This window comes from Orcinus orca, chromosome 15, assembly GCF_937001465.1.
Source record: "Orcinus orca chromosome 15, mOrcOrc1.1, whole genome shotgun sequence".
Taxonomy (NCBI): domain Eukaryota; kingdom Metazoa; phylum Chordata; class Mammalia; order Artiodactyla; family Delphinidae; genus Orcinus; species Orcinus orca.
Genome location: NC_064573.1, coordinates 78277969 through 78298098, shown reverse-complemented (window position 1 = coordinate 78298098; position 20130 = coordinate 78277969). Strand labels below are relative to the sequence as shown.

At 44.3% G+C, this 20130-nt stretch overlaps 1 protein-coding gene across 1 annotated transcript in view; it reads left to right on the top strand.

Moving 5' to 3' along the window:
- KSR2 (kinase suppressor of ras 2) overlaps positions 1-20130 on the top strand; it is a 402167-nt gene that overhangs the window by 67134 nt on the left and 314903 nt on the right. Inside the window, exons 2-3 of the mRNA XM_049698216.1 lie at positions 11107-11247; positions 15045-15195. Of these exons, the coding sequence (XP_049554173.1) occupies positions 11107-11247; positions 15045-15195 (292 nt within the window). The remainder of the gene's footprint in view (positions 1-11106; positions 11248-15044; positions 15196-20130) is intronic.

Here is a 20130-nt window from a genome sequence, read left to right as displayed (position 1 = left end):
CAAACCCCAGGGCTTGCCCATGGGTCTCTGGGTTTATCTAGGTTTAGATTCTGAGTGAAAAGTTACCCGTTTTCACATTAGAAATTTTAGACATGATTATTTATAGCTCTGTCACATGTCTTGACTTTAAACATTTTTTTTGTTTATGCTGCTAAATTTACCATCATGCTAATACCAAGTACAGTAATAAGGCACTGAAGATGCTCAGATCCAGTGAGTTCGCAAAAATTTTTCCATCTGCTGTGGAAAGTGCCAGGCTGCCCCCTGGTGTGAAGATGGGGAACTGCATCTCTGGGCTCCTACTCTCAGTGATCCTTCTGACCCCAAGCCCAGGAGTCCTTATTTTGTACGGGACAGTGCAGGGGCCCATGGTGGGCTCAGCTTGGATGTGTTATTTCCAGGAGTCCAGTGTTTATTCACTTGAAGATGTCATTTCTTTGGACTTTTTGCAGTTCAGCTCTGCATGGTCTTGAATTGAGGGTGACCTAAAAATAAATTAGGACACCTGGCAGGGTGAGGACATACCAAAGCCCTTTACTAATTGTGTTTCACAACCTTGACCTCTAGATGGTTTAGACTCTCCACTTCAGCAGAGTGTTATGGTGAAGAGGGCACGGAACTGGAAATCAGAGCCCGAGTTCAAATCCCAACCCTCCTGCTTCTTTAGTTATGAGCTTGGACACAGTTCCCAAGCCTCTGAGCATCAGTTTCCCCACCTGCAGAATTTTGTTAATAACAATCCAACACCCACTTCAGCATTGTCATGATGCTCTTATAAAGCAGTATCTTTAGAACCATTTTGGAAAATAATTTGGTTAGTGATGTAGGGAGATTAAGATCAATCCCTGAAAATTCCTCAAGTGGAGGTCAGTGCCTCTCACACCTCGTGTGGGGAAGGGTCAGTTTTTTTCTTTCCTGGTACTTTGGAGCCAATACTCATAAAATATGATAAAAATGACTTGCTAGAAAAATGAAATGGACCCCAAACCCCAAACAAAATAGAAGCCTCACTTTAAAACTATCAGATTCAACAGACATAAAATTACCCTGTCAAGTAGCCATTAAAGTGTCTAACTGCTCTCAATTTCTGTCCTTCACTGAAGGGGGCTGACCTTCGGGGCCTTCCTGGCACTTGAATAGTCCTGTCTTAGGGCAGGTGCAGGGGTGGGGGGGTGTGTGTGTAATTGATCTCGTATTCCCCCCACCCGCCAGCTCTTTGTATTTAGAAAGTACCTACACAAGCTTAAATGAACGAATGAGAAGTCTTACTTCTCTTAGGATAAACGTAGAACTCTCCCATCTCTGTCATCCTGTGATCTTGGAACATTGCTTTGTAAGAGGCTGCTCTCGTAATTTTGCATCCTTGGTGCCTGTGCTGAACCCTGGCTGCCCTTCTGCTCTGACTCCTGTCCGCCGCCTCTTGATTGTGTTTGCACGGCTGTCTCATCTGCCCCACTGCGAGCCCCTTCAGGCCTGGGCTGGTGCGGCCTGCTCTTTGGATACCCTGGGCCTTGATGAGGACTCCTCCCTCAGAGCTGCTTGGTAAAGGCCTGCTGTGCAGCTGCGCCCCCAGCCCTTGAAGGGTGCTGCTGGCAGGGGTGCTGCACCCCAGCTTCCAGAACTGGTTTTCTGCCCTGATTTTGTTGCCCAAGGGTCTGGACGCTTAAGCTTGTCTGAGAAACAAACTGCCTTCATTACATAATTCAGACAGTAGATGGATGTTTCTCCTGCTTGCCTGATGCTCAGAACCATTGGGGTGCTTGCGTTTCTATGGATTCCTGGGCTTTCTCCAGATTCCCTGGATCGGAATTTCTAGGGCGTGGGTCTGGAAGTTTGATTTTTTAGCAAACACTTCCAGGTGGTTTTTATGGTCAGGAAATTAGGGAAAGAGGGAACTACCTTGTAAAATATTCTAGTGCCTTAGGAGAGCTACTTAAAGCTCCATGGCCCTCAGTTTCCTCATCTGTAAAATGGGGATATGTGTGTGTGTGTATTTATATATAAATATTTATATATATTATATAGATATATTTAAAATTTATTTAATGAAATGGCTAACATTGTGAATGACCCACATCTTTACTGTTGGCAAGGGTCTGATGTTCATGACATTTGTGACTAATTGTTATATAGATAATTCAAGCTTATAGAAAAATTCCAAGATACGCATGCACAGAGATGCAGAGACAATAGCCCAGAGATGCAGCTGCTAACATTTTGGAACATTGCCTTCTAGTCTCGTGTGTGTGCATGTGCCTATACATACATGCAGCTCATATTCAGAAAATGGGATCATGCTCTTCCTGTTGTGTTGTTGCACTTGGCAGTGGACCGCAACATTCTTCGTGCGTCAATAACTAAGGGTTTGTGGGACTTGGGTTCATATCTTGATTCATGCAGTAGCTCGGTGACCTTGGGCAAGTTATTTAACCTTTCTAGCCTTCATTTTCTCAGTTGTGGAGTGGGGCAGTGATTGGACCTATGCTGCAATGTCACTGTGAGAATTAAATCGATAATTCATAAAAAGTGCTTATCACGGCACCTGGCTCAGAGAGAGCCCCTGTTAGCTGACAGCTGTGACTATCCTGCAGCACCAGCCCTGGGGACCCGGTGGAAAGAGCTGCTGATCCCCAGGGTCCCCATTTGGGAAGTTCTGCTCCATCTCTGGCCAGTCCAACTTCACGTTCTGGGCAGTTTTCTGGGGTTTTCCCTGCTTGGACTAGCCATGCTCTTGTCCGGAAAGGTGATCTGTATTCCTCTTTGGCTCAAGGGGAAGCCCTGGACCTGCGGCCGCCGCCTCACACTCCATCTGCTTCCTACACCCATCTGTCTCCTCCATTCTAATGCATCATGGTGGGGATGCCCCTCGATTCTGGCTTCTGGGCAGGTGTAGGTCCAGTCTCTGGGTAACCCTGGAAACTCCTCCCCAGAATCCAAACATTCCTTCAACAAATAGTTAGGACACATCGTTTTGTGAGGGGTGGGGTGGGGTGGGGCTCTGCCTGTCTTCTGCACAGACATTATCTCATGTGATGCCTCAGCAGGCATGTGAGCGAAGGTGATATATGCCCATTTCACAGATGAGAAAGTAGAGGCCCAGGGAGCTGATATGACTTGCCCAAGCCTCAGAACTGGAATTCAGAAACGCACTTCTCCCACAACACCTAGTAGGCTTCCCAAAACGAGTGAGACTGTCTCCCTGCCCTTGAGGGGTTGATAGCCAACTTTTGGATTTCCCATTTGGTGGGAAGGACCTATGAGCAACTCAGAGTGCAGCATCCTGGTAAAGAAGGGAACTTTGGGATCATACCCTAGCTTTGTGGATCCAGGCAAGTGGTTTAATGTTTTTGATGCCTCAGGTTTTTCATTCACAGAATGGGCTCAGAACACCGGCCTCACAGCTGGCATTGCTGTGTGGATTTAAAAACAAACAAACACATTCAAAGCATTTATCTCACAGCGCTGGCACACTGTGAGTATTCAGTGCACGGTGGCTGCGCGATCATGGCCATTATTCCCCAGAATGCTTTATGGTAACTGACAAAGATGCCCCCAGCAGACATCCCAGAGATGCTGTCATCATGGACTTTTGACCCTGGTATCAAAAGAATGCCTCATGCGGAAGATTAAAAGGAAAGAGGTAGTATGAAAAAGTATGAAAAAACAGGGAGAGATCCTGGAGGCTTGCTACCAAGGGAAAAAAGTATGATACAATTTATGTGAAAAGACCCACAAACCTACCCATCAAACAACACTGCAGAGTTTCTACATGTATGTACATATATGTGAAAGTACATAGGAAAAGGTATGGAGAGAAGGACACCAACCAAATCTCAATAGTTACCCCATTATCTTCGGGGAGAAGGAGGCCAGCATCAGTGGGAGTAGTGGGCACAGGGAGCTTTGGCTTTATCTGAAGTGTTCTAGCTTCTTCTTTACAAAGAAAATATATGGATGTGTTTCTTAAATAAGTAAAGTAAACTAAAATAAAGTTATCTTTTCTGCAATATTGGGGCTTTGGAATCAGACTTGGGTTTGAATCCTAGCTCTCTACTTAAGTTGTGTGATGGTGAGCAAATGACTTAATTTCTCTGGGCATCATTTCTTCATCTGTAAAATGTAGATCTTGACAGCACCTAGCTCCGGGGGATGTGAGGATATATTAACATGATACATGTAAGAGCACACAGAAGTGCTCAATAATGGTACTTTTATTTTTATTTATTTATTTTTGCGGTACGCGGGCCTCTCACTGTTGTGGCCTCTCCCGTTGTGGAGCACAGGCTCTGGACGCGCAGGCTCAGCGGCCATGGCCCACGGGCCCAGCCGCTCCGCGGCATGTGGGATCTTCCCGGACCGGGGCACGAACCCGTGTCCCCTGCATCGGCAGGCGGACTCTCAACCACTGCGCCACCAGGGAAGCCCCGGTACTTTTATTTTTATCGTTATGCTTATTTCATTTACTCTTCCAAATCTGAAAAGGGCTCCTTAATCCTTTAAGACTCCTGTGTCTTCATTACTCACCAATTATAAGGCAAGGAAAACAGTAATAAATTTTATTATAGCGTATGTACAAATAAAATGCCAGAGAAGAATTGATAAAGACTTGCTGGAGAAGGTGACATCTGAGATGGGCTTTGGAGAGAAAGTCAGATTTTCATGAGTTGATGGGGTGGTATGTCAATTAGCTATGGGTTCCATCAATGCTGCCTAACAATCACAAAACCTTAGTTGTGGACAATGTAAACTTTAATTGGTTCCCTGAAGATTAGTGGCTCTTCTGATGTTGACTGGGCTCGCTCATAGCCAGCCCCAGGCAACAATTTGCTTTTGGCTGAGCTAGGATGGCTTTGGCTTGGATGTCTGTGAAAACTTGACTTTGCTCTGTGTAGTTTCTCATCCTTCAGCGGCTAGCTGACCAGCCTGGGCACATTCTCATGGAGATTCAAGAGAGCAAGCAGAAACGCACGAGGCCTCTTTCTCTTGGCGGAGGCAAGTCACACTGGTTGGGTGCTGGTACCGATTCTGCCTGTTTAGTGAGTTCACTGCAAAGTCATATCACAAAGGATGTGGAGATAGGAGGGGTAAAGGATTCAGGTCCTCTTTACGTCTACCACAGGGGGATATGGAAAGGACTTTTAGGTAGGAGGAGCCTGAGCAAATGCATAGAGAGGTGACATTGAGGTGACGTGTTTAGGGAATTGCATGGAAATGAGAGGCAAGGAGAATAATGGAGTTGAGATGAACCCCAAATAATAGTCAAAAGAGTTTGAACATTATTCTATAGGACAGTGTTGCCCAAACTCACCAGTTTGTATCACCATCGTACTTTTTGTCGTATCTGTGTATTTTGCTATCAACCAAACCCAATTTTCTAAAAACATACATGTATCTAAAATTAAAGCTTTGTACAACTATTGTAATGGAAAACTAGTATCACTTGCCATAAATGGAAGACAATCAAGAAAATAAATACGATGAACATGTATCATTAAGTTGTTAAATACTGTTACCTGCCCAGGGCTGTGAGTCTGTGTCCTGCTGTCTGTTATAAAGAGAGATTAGCCAGTGTTAGGTGTTAAAGACATAATATCACTGAACTGAGACTGTCTCTTTGATATATAATTAGATGGCTGCAGGGAGATTAGGACAGGAAAGAATGTGCTCATTATGGGACCCAATGTTGCCATGCCTGGGTACCACCCCAAGTTATCAGTGGTACCGACACTTGGGAAATGCTGCTCTTCAAGCATGGGTGTTTGAGCAGTGACATGGTTCCATCAATCCTGCTAAATGTCCATTGACAGATGAATGGATAAAGAAGATGTGGTACATGTTTACAATGGAATACTACTTACAGCCATAAAAAAGAATGAAATCATGCCATTTGCAGCTGCACGGATGAACTTAGAGATGATCAGACTAAGTGATGTAAGTCAGAGAAAGACAAATACCATATGATATCACTTATATGTGGAATCTAAAATACGACACAAATGAATATATCTAGGAAATAGAAACAGACTCTCAGACATAGAGAACAGACTTGTGGTTGCCAGGGCGGAGGGAGTTAGGGATGGATTGGGAGTTTGGGGTTAGCAGATGCAAACCATTATAGGTAGAAAGGATAACAACAAGGTCCTACTGTACAGCACAGGGAACTATATTCAGTATCCTGTAGTGAACCATAATGGAAAATAATTTTTACAAGAATGTATATATATATATATATATATATATGTATATGTATAACTGAATCACTTTGCTATACAGCAGAAATTAACACAACATTGTAAGTCAACTATACTTCAATTGAAAAAAAAATGTTGATACTTCCAAATCAAATTGCTCTCTGGTGGCATTCTCAATGGTTTCTCACATTCTCATTGACATTGGATAGCATCAGTGTTAAAAAATATTGCCAACCTTATCCAAACATTTTTTTCCATTGATAAGCAGCTAATGCATATACATCGTATTTTCTAAGATTGCTACAGATGTGCAAACAGGAAAAAAATAGGTCACCCGTAATCTTAATTTTGTTATATACCCTCCCAAGGCTTTTTGCATCTATACTTGTATAGTTTTATAAAGCTTTTAATACATTATTTATACATTACAAATATTATACATATTTTGTACATCTTTAAATGGTATGCCACTATATGAATACATTGTAATTTATTTACATCAGCTCTTATCACTGAAGAGTTGGATTGTTTCTAATCTTTCATGGCTATTATCCACTTGGAGCAAGACTTCATGAATATCCTTAATTATTTCTTTAGGATAAAGCCCTAGAGCAACACTGTCCCTTAGAAATATAATGAGGGTGACAGATGTGAACCAAATGTATAATTTAAAATTTTCTAGTAGCCACATTAATAAACAGCTGAAATTCATTTTAGTAATATATTTTATCTAACCCAATGTATCCAAAAGATTATCATTGAAACATGTAATCCATGTAAAAATATTAATGAGATATTTTATGTTATTTTTTTCCTATCAAGTCTTTGAAATCCAATGTGTATTTTACACTTACAGCACATCTCAATTCAGACCCTAAAATGTCAAAGTTAAAGTAAAGTGTAGCTCTATCAAAATGATAAGTTTATGTTTAACAGAAAAATGCTGTACGTGGCTTCCATTTTCAAATTTAAATTAAATAAAATTTAAAATTCCATTCCTTAATCACCCTATAGCAATACCCTAAATGTTCAGTTAGCCACATGTAGCTGGTGAAATGACCATTTTGGACATTTGACACCGAGATTAAATCAGTTTCACTCATGTCCGCTTCTCAGCATGTGAAACCAGAGCAGAGTTGGGGGTGGTGCCTGGATATTGGATTTGAGAATCCATCGGCAAACAGCAATATCTGAAACAACAGCAACAACAACAAGGCATAGCCATATGACCCAGCAATCCCACTCCTAGGCACGTATCTAGAGAAAACCGTAATTTGAAAAGATACATGCACCCCAGTGTTCATAAGCAGAAGAGTTTACAATAGCGAAGATATGGAAACAACTTAAATGTCCATCGACAGGTGAATGGGTAAAGAAGATGTGGTACGTATATACAATGGACTACTACTGAGCCATAAAAAAGAATGAAATAATGTCATTTGAAGCTACATGTATGCAACTAGAGATTATCATGCTAAGCGAAGTAAGTCAGAAAGAGAAAGAAAAATACCATGTGATATCACTTATATGTGAAATCTAAAATATGACACAAATGAACTTATCTACAAAACAGAAACAGACTCACAGACATAGAGAACAGCCTTATGGTTGCCAAGGGCGGGGTAGAGGAGGGATGGATTGGGAGTTTGAGACTAGCAGTTGCAAACTATTGTATATAGGATGGATAAACAGCAAGGTCCTACTGTAGAGCACAGGGAACTATATTCAATATCCTGTGATAAACCATAATGGAAAAGAATATGAAAAAGAATATATATAGATAGATATATACATATCTATATCTATCTATAATATATAGATAGATATATCTATATCTATATCTGAATCACTTTGCTGTACACCAGAAACTAACACAACACTGTAAATCAGCTATACTTCAATTAAAACAAAAACAAAAACAAGGGCTTCCCTGGTGGCACAGTGGTTGAGAGTCCGCCTGCCGATGCAGGGGACGCGGGTTCGTGCCCCGGTCTGGGAAGATCCCACGTGCCGCGGAGCGGCTGGGCCCGTGAGCCATGGCCGCTGAGCCTGCGCGTCCGGAGCCTGTGCTCCGCAACGGGAGAGGCTGCATCAGTGAGAGGCCCGCGTACCGCAGAAAACAAAAACAAAAACAAGGCAGGCAGCAGAACTTGGGTGAGAGGGCAGCCCAGCAGGGGTCAGGGTTCATGAGGGCAGCACCCAGGCAGGGCAGTGGCCTGGTGGAGTTAGGGAATTCGCTAAATTCCGCAGACGGAGCCAATAAATAAGTATATTGAGGATTGTTTTTCTCACTGCCTGAGAAGAGTGATACAAATGTGGGGAGGGAAAATGCTAGAATCAACCCCATGGTGTTGGGATTAGAGGTATCAGTTATCAATACATATAAATAACAAAATAAATATAGGTGCAGATTTATGTATCTACGTATTCACATATGCATTCCTCATACATATGTTGCCTAGGCTGTCTACTAAGGGGACTGGAAATGATGACACCCCGGTATCAATAATCTCACCAAGTACCCAGATCTTGGCTTCTGAATACCATATTCCGCTCAGAGGAACCAACACTCCTTGGAGAAATGATGGAATCCAGGGTTGGGTCAGGAAAAGAATAAGATGACCCTAGAAAATTTTGTTGTGTCAGAGAGTAAGGAAGTGCTCAAAGAATGATGGGGAACGTGTCAAAGTGTACTTATTTCTTTTGTGTGGTTTTCCATACCTGTATAAAGAGAATAGTTAAAACAAGTCGTAAAATAAAACGAGAGACATGAAAGTTCTATAGATGTCTTAGTTGAGAGCCCAGCTTTGAAGTCTCAGTAGGTCAGACCCTATTCATTCAGAAATAAGCTAGAGAAAAAACATATTCTTTTGGACATTTTCTATTCTAACACTCGGAATTGAGATTCTAAATGAAAAGCATTCTGGATACATTAGCATAAGGTGATTTTTGTGCCGTTATTGCAATAGAATGTGGGCTGATCAAGAATGGCAACTTTGGGACTTCCCTGGCAGTCCAGTGGTTAAGACTCCGTGCTTCCACTGCAGGGGGCACGGGTTCGATCCCTGGTTGGGGAACTAAGATCCCACATGCTGCGCGGCACGGCCAAAAATATAAATTAATTAAAAAAAATCTCCGTTAAAAAAAAAAAAAAGAATGGCAACTTTCTCTTTACTAGTGAGGTGAATAAAATTAACGTTAACTTAAGCACCAGTTTTCTGATTTCTTCCAGTGGGCTTCAGTGTCAGGTGAGCTCTCCTAGATGGCAACAGGGATGCCCTGGCAGCTCCTGGCTTCGTCGGCGCCCTCCTGACAATTCCAGTGGGCAGTGGGAGCTGTCCTCTGAGTGCTTGGGAAGGGTTGATGGGGAGGTTTCTCGGCGGCCCAGCCTGGCTTACTTGTTACTTCTGCTCCAAAGGCTGCAGCCAGGCCTGGGTCACATGCCCACCCTGCAGCCCGGTGGTGGTGGGGTGGGTGGGTGAAGCCAGCCTCACCTCAGCCATATGAACTGGGAGCCGAAGAAGGAGGTTCCCCAAAAGAAAGCTGAAATAGTCTTTGTATGGAGACCAGCTAGACAGAAAAGGGGGCCCACTGCTGTCATGCCCTGCTCCAAATGATGTGATCCTAGAATTCCGGGACCGCCTTCTTGATAAATATTGGCTGACAGGTGCTTTAAAATGTCAAAAGCATTTGTATAACTAAGGATTTTTATTTTTGTTTCATTGAATTATCTTTATTAAATAGCTTTTAAATCACAAAAATAAAACATGCTTTGAGTAACTATTGAAACAAAGCAAAAATATATAAAGAAATACAACCGTTTTTTTCTCACCCCATCTATAGAGCTTCCCCATCCCAACTTAGCAGGCTGGGGTGAGTCTTGCACACTTTCTTCTCTGCTCATGCACACCTATTGCCTTTCTTTTGTTAATGTTGTTAGTTTTTACATAATAGGCAATTAAAAAAAAAACCTTTCCTTTTTCATGGCATGGCATCCCTCTAGAAGCATGGGTTCAGGTCCATCTCATTTTATTTTATTTTTTAAATTTATTTTTTGCCCACACCATGCGGCATGCGGATCTTAGTTCCTGGATGAGGGATCGAATCTGTGCCCCCCTGCGGTGGAAGCATGGGGTCTTAACCAATGGACCTCCAGGGAAGTCCCGGGGTCCACCTCACTTTAAAAGTATTTGTTAATTTATGAATACTTGCATGTGACTTAAGACTGAAATAGTAAAAAAGGGGTTAAACAAAATGTTCCTCTCACCTCTGTCCCCCTCCCTCCCTCTTTCCTTCCCTAGAAGATTAGGGATCTTTCCAGAGAGCGTCTGCATTTACAAAGATACACAAATGTAAACATTTCCCACATGAATGAGAGAGTATTTATTTTTATTTATCAGCATATCTTGTCTTAGTACACAGCACACTTCCTCTTTTTGTTTTACAGCTGCATAGAGTTCAGCTGTGTGCGTGTATCCTCATTTATGATGAGTCGCCTACCGATGGCCCCTCAGGGTGTTTGCAGTCTTTTGCCATTGCAAACAGAACTGTAGGAAATATCCTTCTCCACAGTCATTTGGCACAGGATGGGGTGTCTGTGGGAGGAGTTCCTGCAAGCGCAACTGTGAAGGTCAAAGGATTGGTGCAGTGGAGATGTGGATGGATACAGTCCAAACCCCGCCCCCACTACACGGGTACAACGCACGCCGTCCTCCCCAGCAGAATCTTGGAACCTGCCTGTTTGCCCATCTTCACCAACACAGTTGGGACATGAATGGAAACTGGGTCTCACTGCAGTTGAACCGGTCTTTAAAACACGGAGTTGGGGTGCGGAGGGGACATTGGGGAGATACTTGCCTCTCCTCCTTGTGGCAGTGCCTCTGAGACATGTCCTCTGTTCTCTGTGTCTCCGCAGAGCAAGCTGGTGAAGTACTTCAGCCGGCAGCTGTCCTGCAAAAAGAAGGTAGCCCTGCAGGAACGCAATGCCGAGCTGGACGGCTTCCCCCAGCTCCGGCACTGGTTCCGGATCGTCGACGTGCGGAAGGAAGTCCTGGAGGTGACTGGAGGCGACCCCTGCCCTCTGCCCCTTACTGGCCGGCAGTCAGCCCCCTCAGGCAGTGGGTTTTTGGCTGTGTCTGGCTCATAGTAGGACTTAAATACGCGTTGGATGCAGGCACGGAGCATCTCTGATGCTGTCTGAATGGGGTCATTAAGAGTGTGGTTCTAGGGACTTCCCTGGCGGTCCAGTGGTTAAGAATCCAGGCTTAGGTTCGATCCCTGGTCAGGGAACTAAGATCCCACATGCTGTGAGGTGTGGCCAAAAAAAAAAAAAAAAAAAAGAGTGTGGACCTAGAGTTAGATAGACCCTCTTTCAGCTCTGCCCCTTAAGGACTCAGCCTCCTGGGCCAAATCACTTTACCTCTTAGACCAGTGCTGTCCAGCAGAATGTTCTACTATGGTGAAAATATTTCATATCTGTGCTGCCTGATGTGGTAGCCACCAGCCACATGTAGCTACTGAGCACTTGAATTGTGGTTAGTGCCTGTGACTGAGGAACTCAAGTTTTAATTGTATTTAATGTTCATTAATGTGGCCAGTGGCCACCATACTGGGCAGCATATCTTAGGACATTGGTTTTCTCATCTGTTCAATGGGGTAATGGTTGTCTCCTCTTCTTAAGTAGTTGGCATGATAAAATGAGATGATCTGTGTAAAATGTTCAGCCCATAGTCTGCAACCTAATAGTACCCAGGAAATGTCAACTTATTATTGTTGTTGCTGTTACTGAAAACTTTGGAAGTAATAGGTTTTCTAGTGACAAAATCAGAACACCTGTTGTCTTGTGTCCACGCTCCAGGAGTGGATCATCTCCTTAAGGTTTCAAGGATGGTGAGATTTCCTTATCCTCTGGGATCTTGGGTCCCCCCTTGTTTTCAGTGACTGGGTGGAAACTTTCCTGATAAAATCAGCTCTCATTCATTGAATCTTCAGTGCCAGGCATAGTATTGAGGGTTTTACATGCAGGATCTCAACTCTTGAGACTGTTCAGACCCTCACAACGACCTTTTGAGGTAGGTATGACTTTTACCCCATTGTACAGAGCAGGAAACCGAGGCTAGAAGATGGAGGGAGTTGCCCTGCTCGTGAGTGGGCGGGGCTAGCAGGAAACCCCAGCTCAGATGGACTCCAGAGTGTGAAGTGGGAAGCACGGTGCTTTCTCCTTGTTTTCCTGTTGGGGGGCCTCCCTGAGCTGGGGAGAGGGCGTTCTGGGCGCCCCCCTCACCTGCAGGACCAAGTGCCATTTCTCAAGGCACCCCCTGCTTCCTGCTCAAAGAGGCCTGGAAGATCCTTTTGTCTTTTTAGACCTTGTTCCCAATGTGATCTTGCCCGAACCTGCTACATATAACAGTCCTGAGCTGGGGATACAGAGCCTCACATTCCCCCCCCGCCCCCCTGCCTGCATTTGCGCATACGCACCAGATGGTGTAGGAGTCTCTGTTTCTTAATATCATTCCCAGGATGGCGGTTTCGTGTGAATATCCTTAAAATGAAAGGTCCCATAAAAGTACAGACAGTACATTTTATTTGCATGGCTCCATACATGTTTCAGAGGCTTTCGGGACCATTTATTTATCAATTGAGGCGAATAAGACCGAGACAAACCTTCAGGGGTTGAAAACTAGTGGCCCTCTGCTGTATCTTGTATCTGAGGCACAGATATTTTTTGTTTGTCTTCAAAATTATTTTTGAGCCAGTATTTAAAAGTTGGAAGAGTCTGCATAAAAAACTCAGATCTTCGGCTTCTCTCGAAAAATCGGAATTGCTGACCGCACAGAACTGAATTCCTGTCTGGTGTCAGTGAACCGAATTCTGCTGCCCCTTAGGATCCTGCAGGCTAGTCCTCAGCTTTGCTCATTTACATTTACCTGGCCTGCAGGTGCCTGGGCTCTGGCTCTTATCTTAGTCTATGAGAATCGAGTCCAAGGCCACCAACCAGGTGGTGTGGACGGAGCTGGGTTTCCAGCTCTCTGTCTGCAGCTCACGCGTGTGTCCCCCAGACGGCCCCCTTCTGTGGAAGAACCAGCAGTATGGAGAAATCTCCTAAGTGAGACTGCCTGGGTTCACACTTACTCACAGTGTGACCCTGGGTGATGGTGGTCTGACTTCTCTGAATGCCAGTGTCCTAGTTACAGACTGATGATGATGGTAAAAGTACCTGCTTTATGTGGTCTTTGTGACCTTTAGAGAAAATCCATGAAAAGCACTTAAAACAGTGTTCTATTTCAATTATTATTATTATTATGAATAAATCGAACAGAAGTGCCTCTCCTCTTTTGGCCCAAGCTAGTTAAAGCCTGCTCCATTTTTTCTGTCATTCTTCCTTCTGTGATTAGTGTGTGTGTGTGTGAACCGTAAACTTCAGTGTAAATTGAGTATTTTGGAGGGTAAATTATAGGATTAAAATGCACAAGTGGATCTTGCAGCAAAGAGGAGAATTCTTTTATGTTGTGAATCATCCCTTCTAAATGTAATTCACTTCACACTTTCAGATCCTGGTGCACCACCTTTCTTAATGTGGACTTCCCTGTAACAGTCCCTATTTGAGGAAGCTGCTATGTGACTCATTACTGTTCTTTCTCTGCCCCTGACCTAGTGAGTTGGAGAGGCACTGATTGGGTTTCAGCTTTTGCCCGGCAGCTTTTTTTTTTTTTTCATAGAATTTTTGTGTCGATGCAGTTTTCATCTTTCTGACTGCCAGATTAAGGCGGGGGCGGGGTGGGGCAGGATGGTGTCTCATTTGTTTGTAATACACAGATATGGCCACAAGAGGGCGGAAGTACTCCATAATATTGCCTTAGAATCGCCATTCTTTGCTATCTAAAACTCTTATTTTAATAATAGTAATAATAATAATAAATGTAAAATGTTGGTTACCAATAAGTGCTATAATGTGAAGGCTGTTTTTTTTAGATGCGTAAATATAGAAGTTTGACCAATTTCCAGGTGTGTCCATATTGTGGTGTATAGGGACACACTGCTTCAGGGAAGGGAGGGATGGTTGCTGGCGGTGATGAAGGGACACCTGACCAACACAGTTATAGCCGGCAATCCTACCTTTCCTCCAGCCCATCTCTTCAGCGGTGTCCCTTTCCCCACTCCATGCTGTACTCCACTTCGTTTTAGATTGCAAAGTCTTGCCCTATCGGGCTCAGACCCAAATCCCGTTTGATTGACAGCACTGAACCACCCACAGGGTTCCAGCCCCCCTTTCCCCTTAGGGTTCCTGAACCCCCAATCTGAGCCCTAGAATGTGTGGCTGGGAAAGAGAGAAGAAAAGGGAAAGGAGACCAGCCATCAGGAGACTTGGGCTGTCCAGTTTTCTCTGCTCTTATTAGTTCACCCTGGATTTGGGACAAATCATTGCAGTCCAAGCCGGGCAGGAGGCATGGAAGGCCTTCCAAGATGAGTAAATTGGAGCCCTGCCTATAAGGAGTTCAAAAACTGCATGGGGAGACAGGTAATTAACTGCCACCATTTACAGAGCTCCGACTATGTGCTAAGCATACCTGCGACCTTACAGAGCACATGAGCTTAAGATTCCCACTTTTCAGGTGAGTAAAGTGAGGCTCAGAGAGGTTAAGTGATTTGCCCGGGATCATCTAGCTAATGAGTGGCAAAGCTGAGATTCAAACGCAGGCCTGTCTGACCGGAGTGAGGAGACCCAACCGTTATGCTAAGCCGACATCCACGGAGAGCCTGGCCTTCCTCTAGGTACCACTAGAGGGCGACATGGAGGCCTCCCCTCGGGGCGCTTCCGGTCTGTTTACCCTCCTTCTCTCTTCCCTCCGCTAGGAGATCACCCCGGGCCAGCTGAGTCTCGAGGACCTCTTGGAGATGACGGACGAGCAGGTGTGTGAGACCGTGGAGAAATACGGGGCCAACCGGGAGGAGTGTGCCCGCCTCAATGCCTCCCTCTCCTGCCTACGGAACGTCCACATGTCAGGTGAGCAGCCCCAGGGGGATGGAAACGCGTCCGCGATGTGTGCCGCCATTCCTCCGGGTTCCTGTGCCCGCACCTGCAGGCCGGGATGAGGCAGAGCCGGCTCTGGATGGTGCGTACCTCTCATGAGCAGAGGAAAGAGGGGCCTGGAATTTGGAGCCAGAAGAAGTGGTCAGGGCAGCTACTCTTACCAAGGGAGACCTTCTGAGGTGGTAGGGCATGGGCTTCTGGATAATTAGGGTCCATATATGGAAATATTGGGCGTGAGTGAAAGACTAGGGTCTTTTTTTTGCTCCGCAGCATGTGGGATCCTCCCGGACCAGGGCTTTGTGTCCCCTGCATCGTCAGGTGGACTCCCAACCACTGCACCACCAGGGAAGTCCCTAGGGTCTTTTTACCTTATACATTGGGAAGTGCCTTTGTATTTTGGCTCAGCATCTAACTTCTTATTTTTCTTTTTCCATAAATAATACACATTCATTGTAAAATAAATTAGAAAATAGATTAAAAAAAAAACCAACCCAAGTCCCCACCCTCTACTGTTATCATTTTGGTATAATTTTTGGTATAATTCTTCCTGACAAATGGGTATGTGTATAGTTTCTCTAAACAATAAATGATAAAACCATGAAGCTAGGATTATCCATACATATTATTTTGAAAGCTGCTTTTTTCACCTAACAAAATAACCTCTGATTTGTTTTTATCAGTTTGAGGTCCAACATTGTAATCTTTCTTTGCTATTTTTCATTAATTTCTCAAATACCTGTTTTCCCTGATTAGCAGGACACCAAACATCATTCTGATTGAGGTTTCCTGCTTTCCTCTAGCCTCATGATTTTTCCATTATCTCTGGGGCCTTTTCAGTCCTAAGCGATCAGCTCTGCAAACAGCCAAAGAAAAGCTTACTGGTCCACCTGCATGGTTGTTTCAGTTCCCACCACAAGGAGTCACTGTTGAGCACTAGTCTGGCACTGATAAAGTCAGGTGGCTGTTCATCTATAGGTGCCCTAGCTGGATTCAACATGCAACGTTCAACGAGTATTTGTGGAGTGATTATGTGTGCCAGCAGGGCTGGGCATACGGAAGTGGACAAAAAAGAACATGTTTGAAACAGGTCATTGGCCCAGCTCCCCCATGCACGCCCTTTTGGATTCTTTCTTGCTAGCAGACTCTAATGATGGCTACAATCATCATCAAATAGCCCTGAATTGAGGGCTCTTCTGTCATTGAAGCATGTTTGGTAGCATTCCTGGCCTCTACCAGTAGAGGTAACGCTAGATACCAGTAGCGCCCCTGCCTCATCCCTGTCATGACAAACAGAAATGTCTCCAGATGTTTCTAAATGTTCCAGGGAGGGTGCAGAATTACCCCTGGTTGACTAGCTATAAAGGTCATGTTATTCTTCACTCTAGTACAATGCTATTGACTCACCTAATATTCACATAGTTAAAAAAGGCCGCTCAGTCACTCAGTGCAGACAAAACCTGCTTCAGGGGGACTTCTTCTCTCTACCTACTGTGAGAAGCAGCTGGGAATTTTCTCGCCTTTAAAAAATTGCACTGAACTACAATGTTATATCATAAACACCTTCCTTTGTCAATAAGCGTATTTCCTGCTCATTTTTAACGCCTGAAATCTGCCACCATTTATTCCACCGGCCTCCTATTTCTAGAAATGTAGGTTGTATCCATTTTTTTTCCTGTTATAAGCATTGCTGCAGTGAACAACTTTGAGTGTTAACTTTGGGTACATCCTTGGCGATCCCTGTAGTGTGAATTCATAGGAGTGGAGTTCCTGCAGCAAAGTGTTTACATATTTTAAGACTTCTGGTGAATGTCGCCATATGGCTTTCCAAAAATTCGTACCAATTTATGCCTCTCCCTCCCACCGCCCCCCACAATGCATGAGAGTGAGCATTTGAGGTTAGGTTCTTTTTTTTGTTTGTATGTTTGTTTTTTTAAACATCTTTATTGGAGTATGATTGCTTTACAATGCTGTGTTAGTTTCTGCTTTATAACAAAGTGAATCAGCTATACATATACATATATCCCCATATCCCCTCCCTCTTGCATCTCCCTCCCTCCCTCCCTATCCCACCCCTCTAGGTGGTCACAAAGCACCGAGTTGATCTCCCTGTGCTATGTGGCTGCTTCCCACTAGCTATCTATTTTACATTTGGTAGTGTATATATGTCCATGCCACTCTCTCACTTCATCCCAGCTTACCCTTCCCCCTCCCCGTGTCCTCAAGTCCATTCTCTACGTCTGTATCCTTTATTCCTGTCCTGCCCCAGGTTCTTCAGAACCTTTTTTTTTTTTTTAGATTCCATATATATGTGTTAGCATACGGTATTTGTTTCTCTCTTTCAGGCTCACTTCACTCTGTATGACAGACTCTAGGTCCATCCGTGAGATTAGGTTCTTAATTGCTTTTCAGAGTTAATATCTTCTCTTCAGAGTTGCGCTACTGAGTTTGGAAAAGTTCTTATAAATGAGCTGGACCTCAGTTCTTCCTGAGAGAGGGGTTTATGTCACCTCTCCGTGGGCTGGGCCATCATCCTTTGTAACATTCTGGGCTTGGTGAGACCTTGAGAGGGCCTCTAATCGGGTATTTTTCAAAAATTTTTTAATCAAGATACACAGTAACAAATATGATTTATATTGCAACCCTGTACACACACACACATACACAAATACACATGCATGTACACATTCACATATACAACTAAAAGGAGTTTCATGAAACAATACTCATTCTTACTATACATGATATTTTATACACTTTTTTCTATTTTATTCCATGTCATTTGCCGAATGCTGGTGATGACCCACCACGTTGATTTCACAGCCCGCTTTTGAACTGTGAGCCATGGTTTGCAAAAAACACTGACATAATCAATCCTCCCGCCACCACCAACCCTTCCTAGGCAGCTGAGATTCCTTTGACGATGTCCTACCTCTGATGCCACCCTTTGAGCCACTGGGACCTTGAAAGCAGTGACCAAGGGCTGTGCTCATGCCCAGATTCCTCCAGCGCCAGGGTCAGCCTGGAGAGAACCTCAACTCAGTAAAGCACTATCCACTCAGCTCTGAGTCTCCTTAACATCGTACTCTACTTCTGTCTTTCCTCAATGTTATGGTGCCACTCTTCACATTTTAAGTTTAATTTAAACTTTTTTAAGGAGTGTTTTTTTTTTTTTTAATGGATACCTCTCTTCCTTAGTAGCCTTAAAGCTGCAAGAGGGCAGGGATCATACCTGTTTTTATACACCATTTTGTTCCCAGCTACATATCTAGCCCATAGGAGGGACTCAATAAATATCTCTGAATCAATACACCTTCCCGCTCATGTAGCCCAGGAAAACTCCCCAGTGCCTTAGAACAGTCTTTCTTATGGATTGCAAAGCACCTCAGGATCTGGTTCCCATTTGGAAGCCCACTGTTCACATTTCCCCCGCAAGCCCTAAATATCCAATTAATCTATTAGTTACTTAGGGTTTCCTAGATCAGACATGGATTTTGCCTCTTGGTACTCACCCCTCTGCCTAGAATTCCCTTCCCCTTTGTCCTCCTGGTGAATCCCTGTTTATTCTCAGGCCCAACTCCTGCCTCGAAGCCTCTGCACTTTGTTGAATGAAAAGTTTTGTGGGAAAGCCGCCTGACATGCTTGCTACTGATCTCCACCAGGGGGAAGCAGTGAGCCACCCTCAAAGGATTCTTGCTTTAAATTCTCTTCGTTCAAAAATTATCATTGGTGGGCTTCCCTGGTGGCGCAGTGGTTGAGAGTCCGCCTGCCGATGCAGGGCACATGGGTTCGTGCCCCGGTCCGGGAAGATCCCACATGCCGCGGAGCGGCTGGGCCCGTGAGCCATGGCCGCTGAGCCTGCGCGTCCGGAGCCTGTGCTCCGCAACGGGAGAGGCCACAACAGTGAGAGGCCTGTGTACTGCAAAAAAAAAAAAAAAAATTATCATTGCTTTCTTGAAGCTTCGAACTATCTTGGGAGCTGGCTGGTTTCTGTCATTTCCTGCCCTTCACCTTAACCAAAAATGTTATCCTAAACTAGAGAAAAAAATAAGTGTCTTTCGCACTAGACTCTCGTTTCTTGAGAGTCTTACCATATTCAGCTTGGTATTCCCAGCTCTCAGCCAGAAAGCTGGAGTCTCCTACAGTGATAAAATCAGATATTTAAAATTCTGGTGTGTAGTGGGGACTCAATGCACGTTTGTTGAGGGACTGAAAGAATACAAGTTGTGATGAGAAACTCGTATGGAAACCAAACATATGGAGACAAGGAAGCTTTATGTCTGGCCAGGAATGCATGTAATCTCAGTCTCTCTCTTTCTTAGAGCATAGGGGCAGCTTGATTTTAGAGTTGTTAACTCTAATCTTAGTTTTCCTCCTTGGGTTTTGGGGCTATCCTTATTTCCCAGTGCCCAAGGAACCCCAAAGATAGGAAAGCTTAACCCTTTCATCTCTTCTCACATCTTGTTAGGTCAGCCTTAGCCGGACACCAAAGAATGTGCGATCATTCCTTCAACAAGCTCCAGGGACCCCGAAGCCAGGATATCCCAACCATTCCTTATCACATCAGCTATGGCCTGAAACCACAAACATTCATCCACTCATTTAACAAAGTTTATCGAATGCCTACAGTATGCCAGACACTGTTCTAATCTCTGAAAATGTGTGCTTAGATGTCTGTCCTTATGGAGTTTACATTCTAGTGGGGGAGACAGGCAATAAATTATATCATAATAAGCATGTACATTAGAAAGTGTGTTAGAATAAGCGCTGTGGAGCACTTCAAGGCTGGAGACCTCAGGTAGGAAGACCACGGGCTCCCTTCCTGACCCTTCCTTTGCTGGGTCACAGCTGCCCTGTCAGAGGAGAGCCTGGTGGGGGCGTGGCTCAGGTATCAGAGCGCTGTTGCCGGGA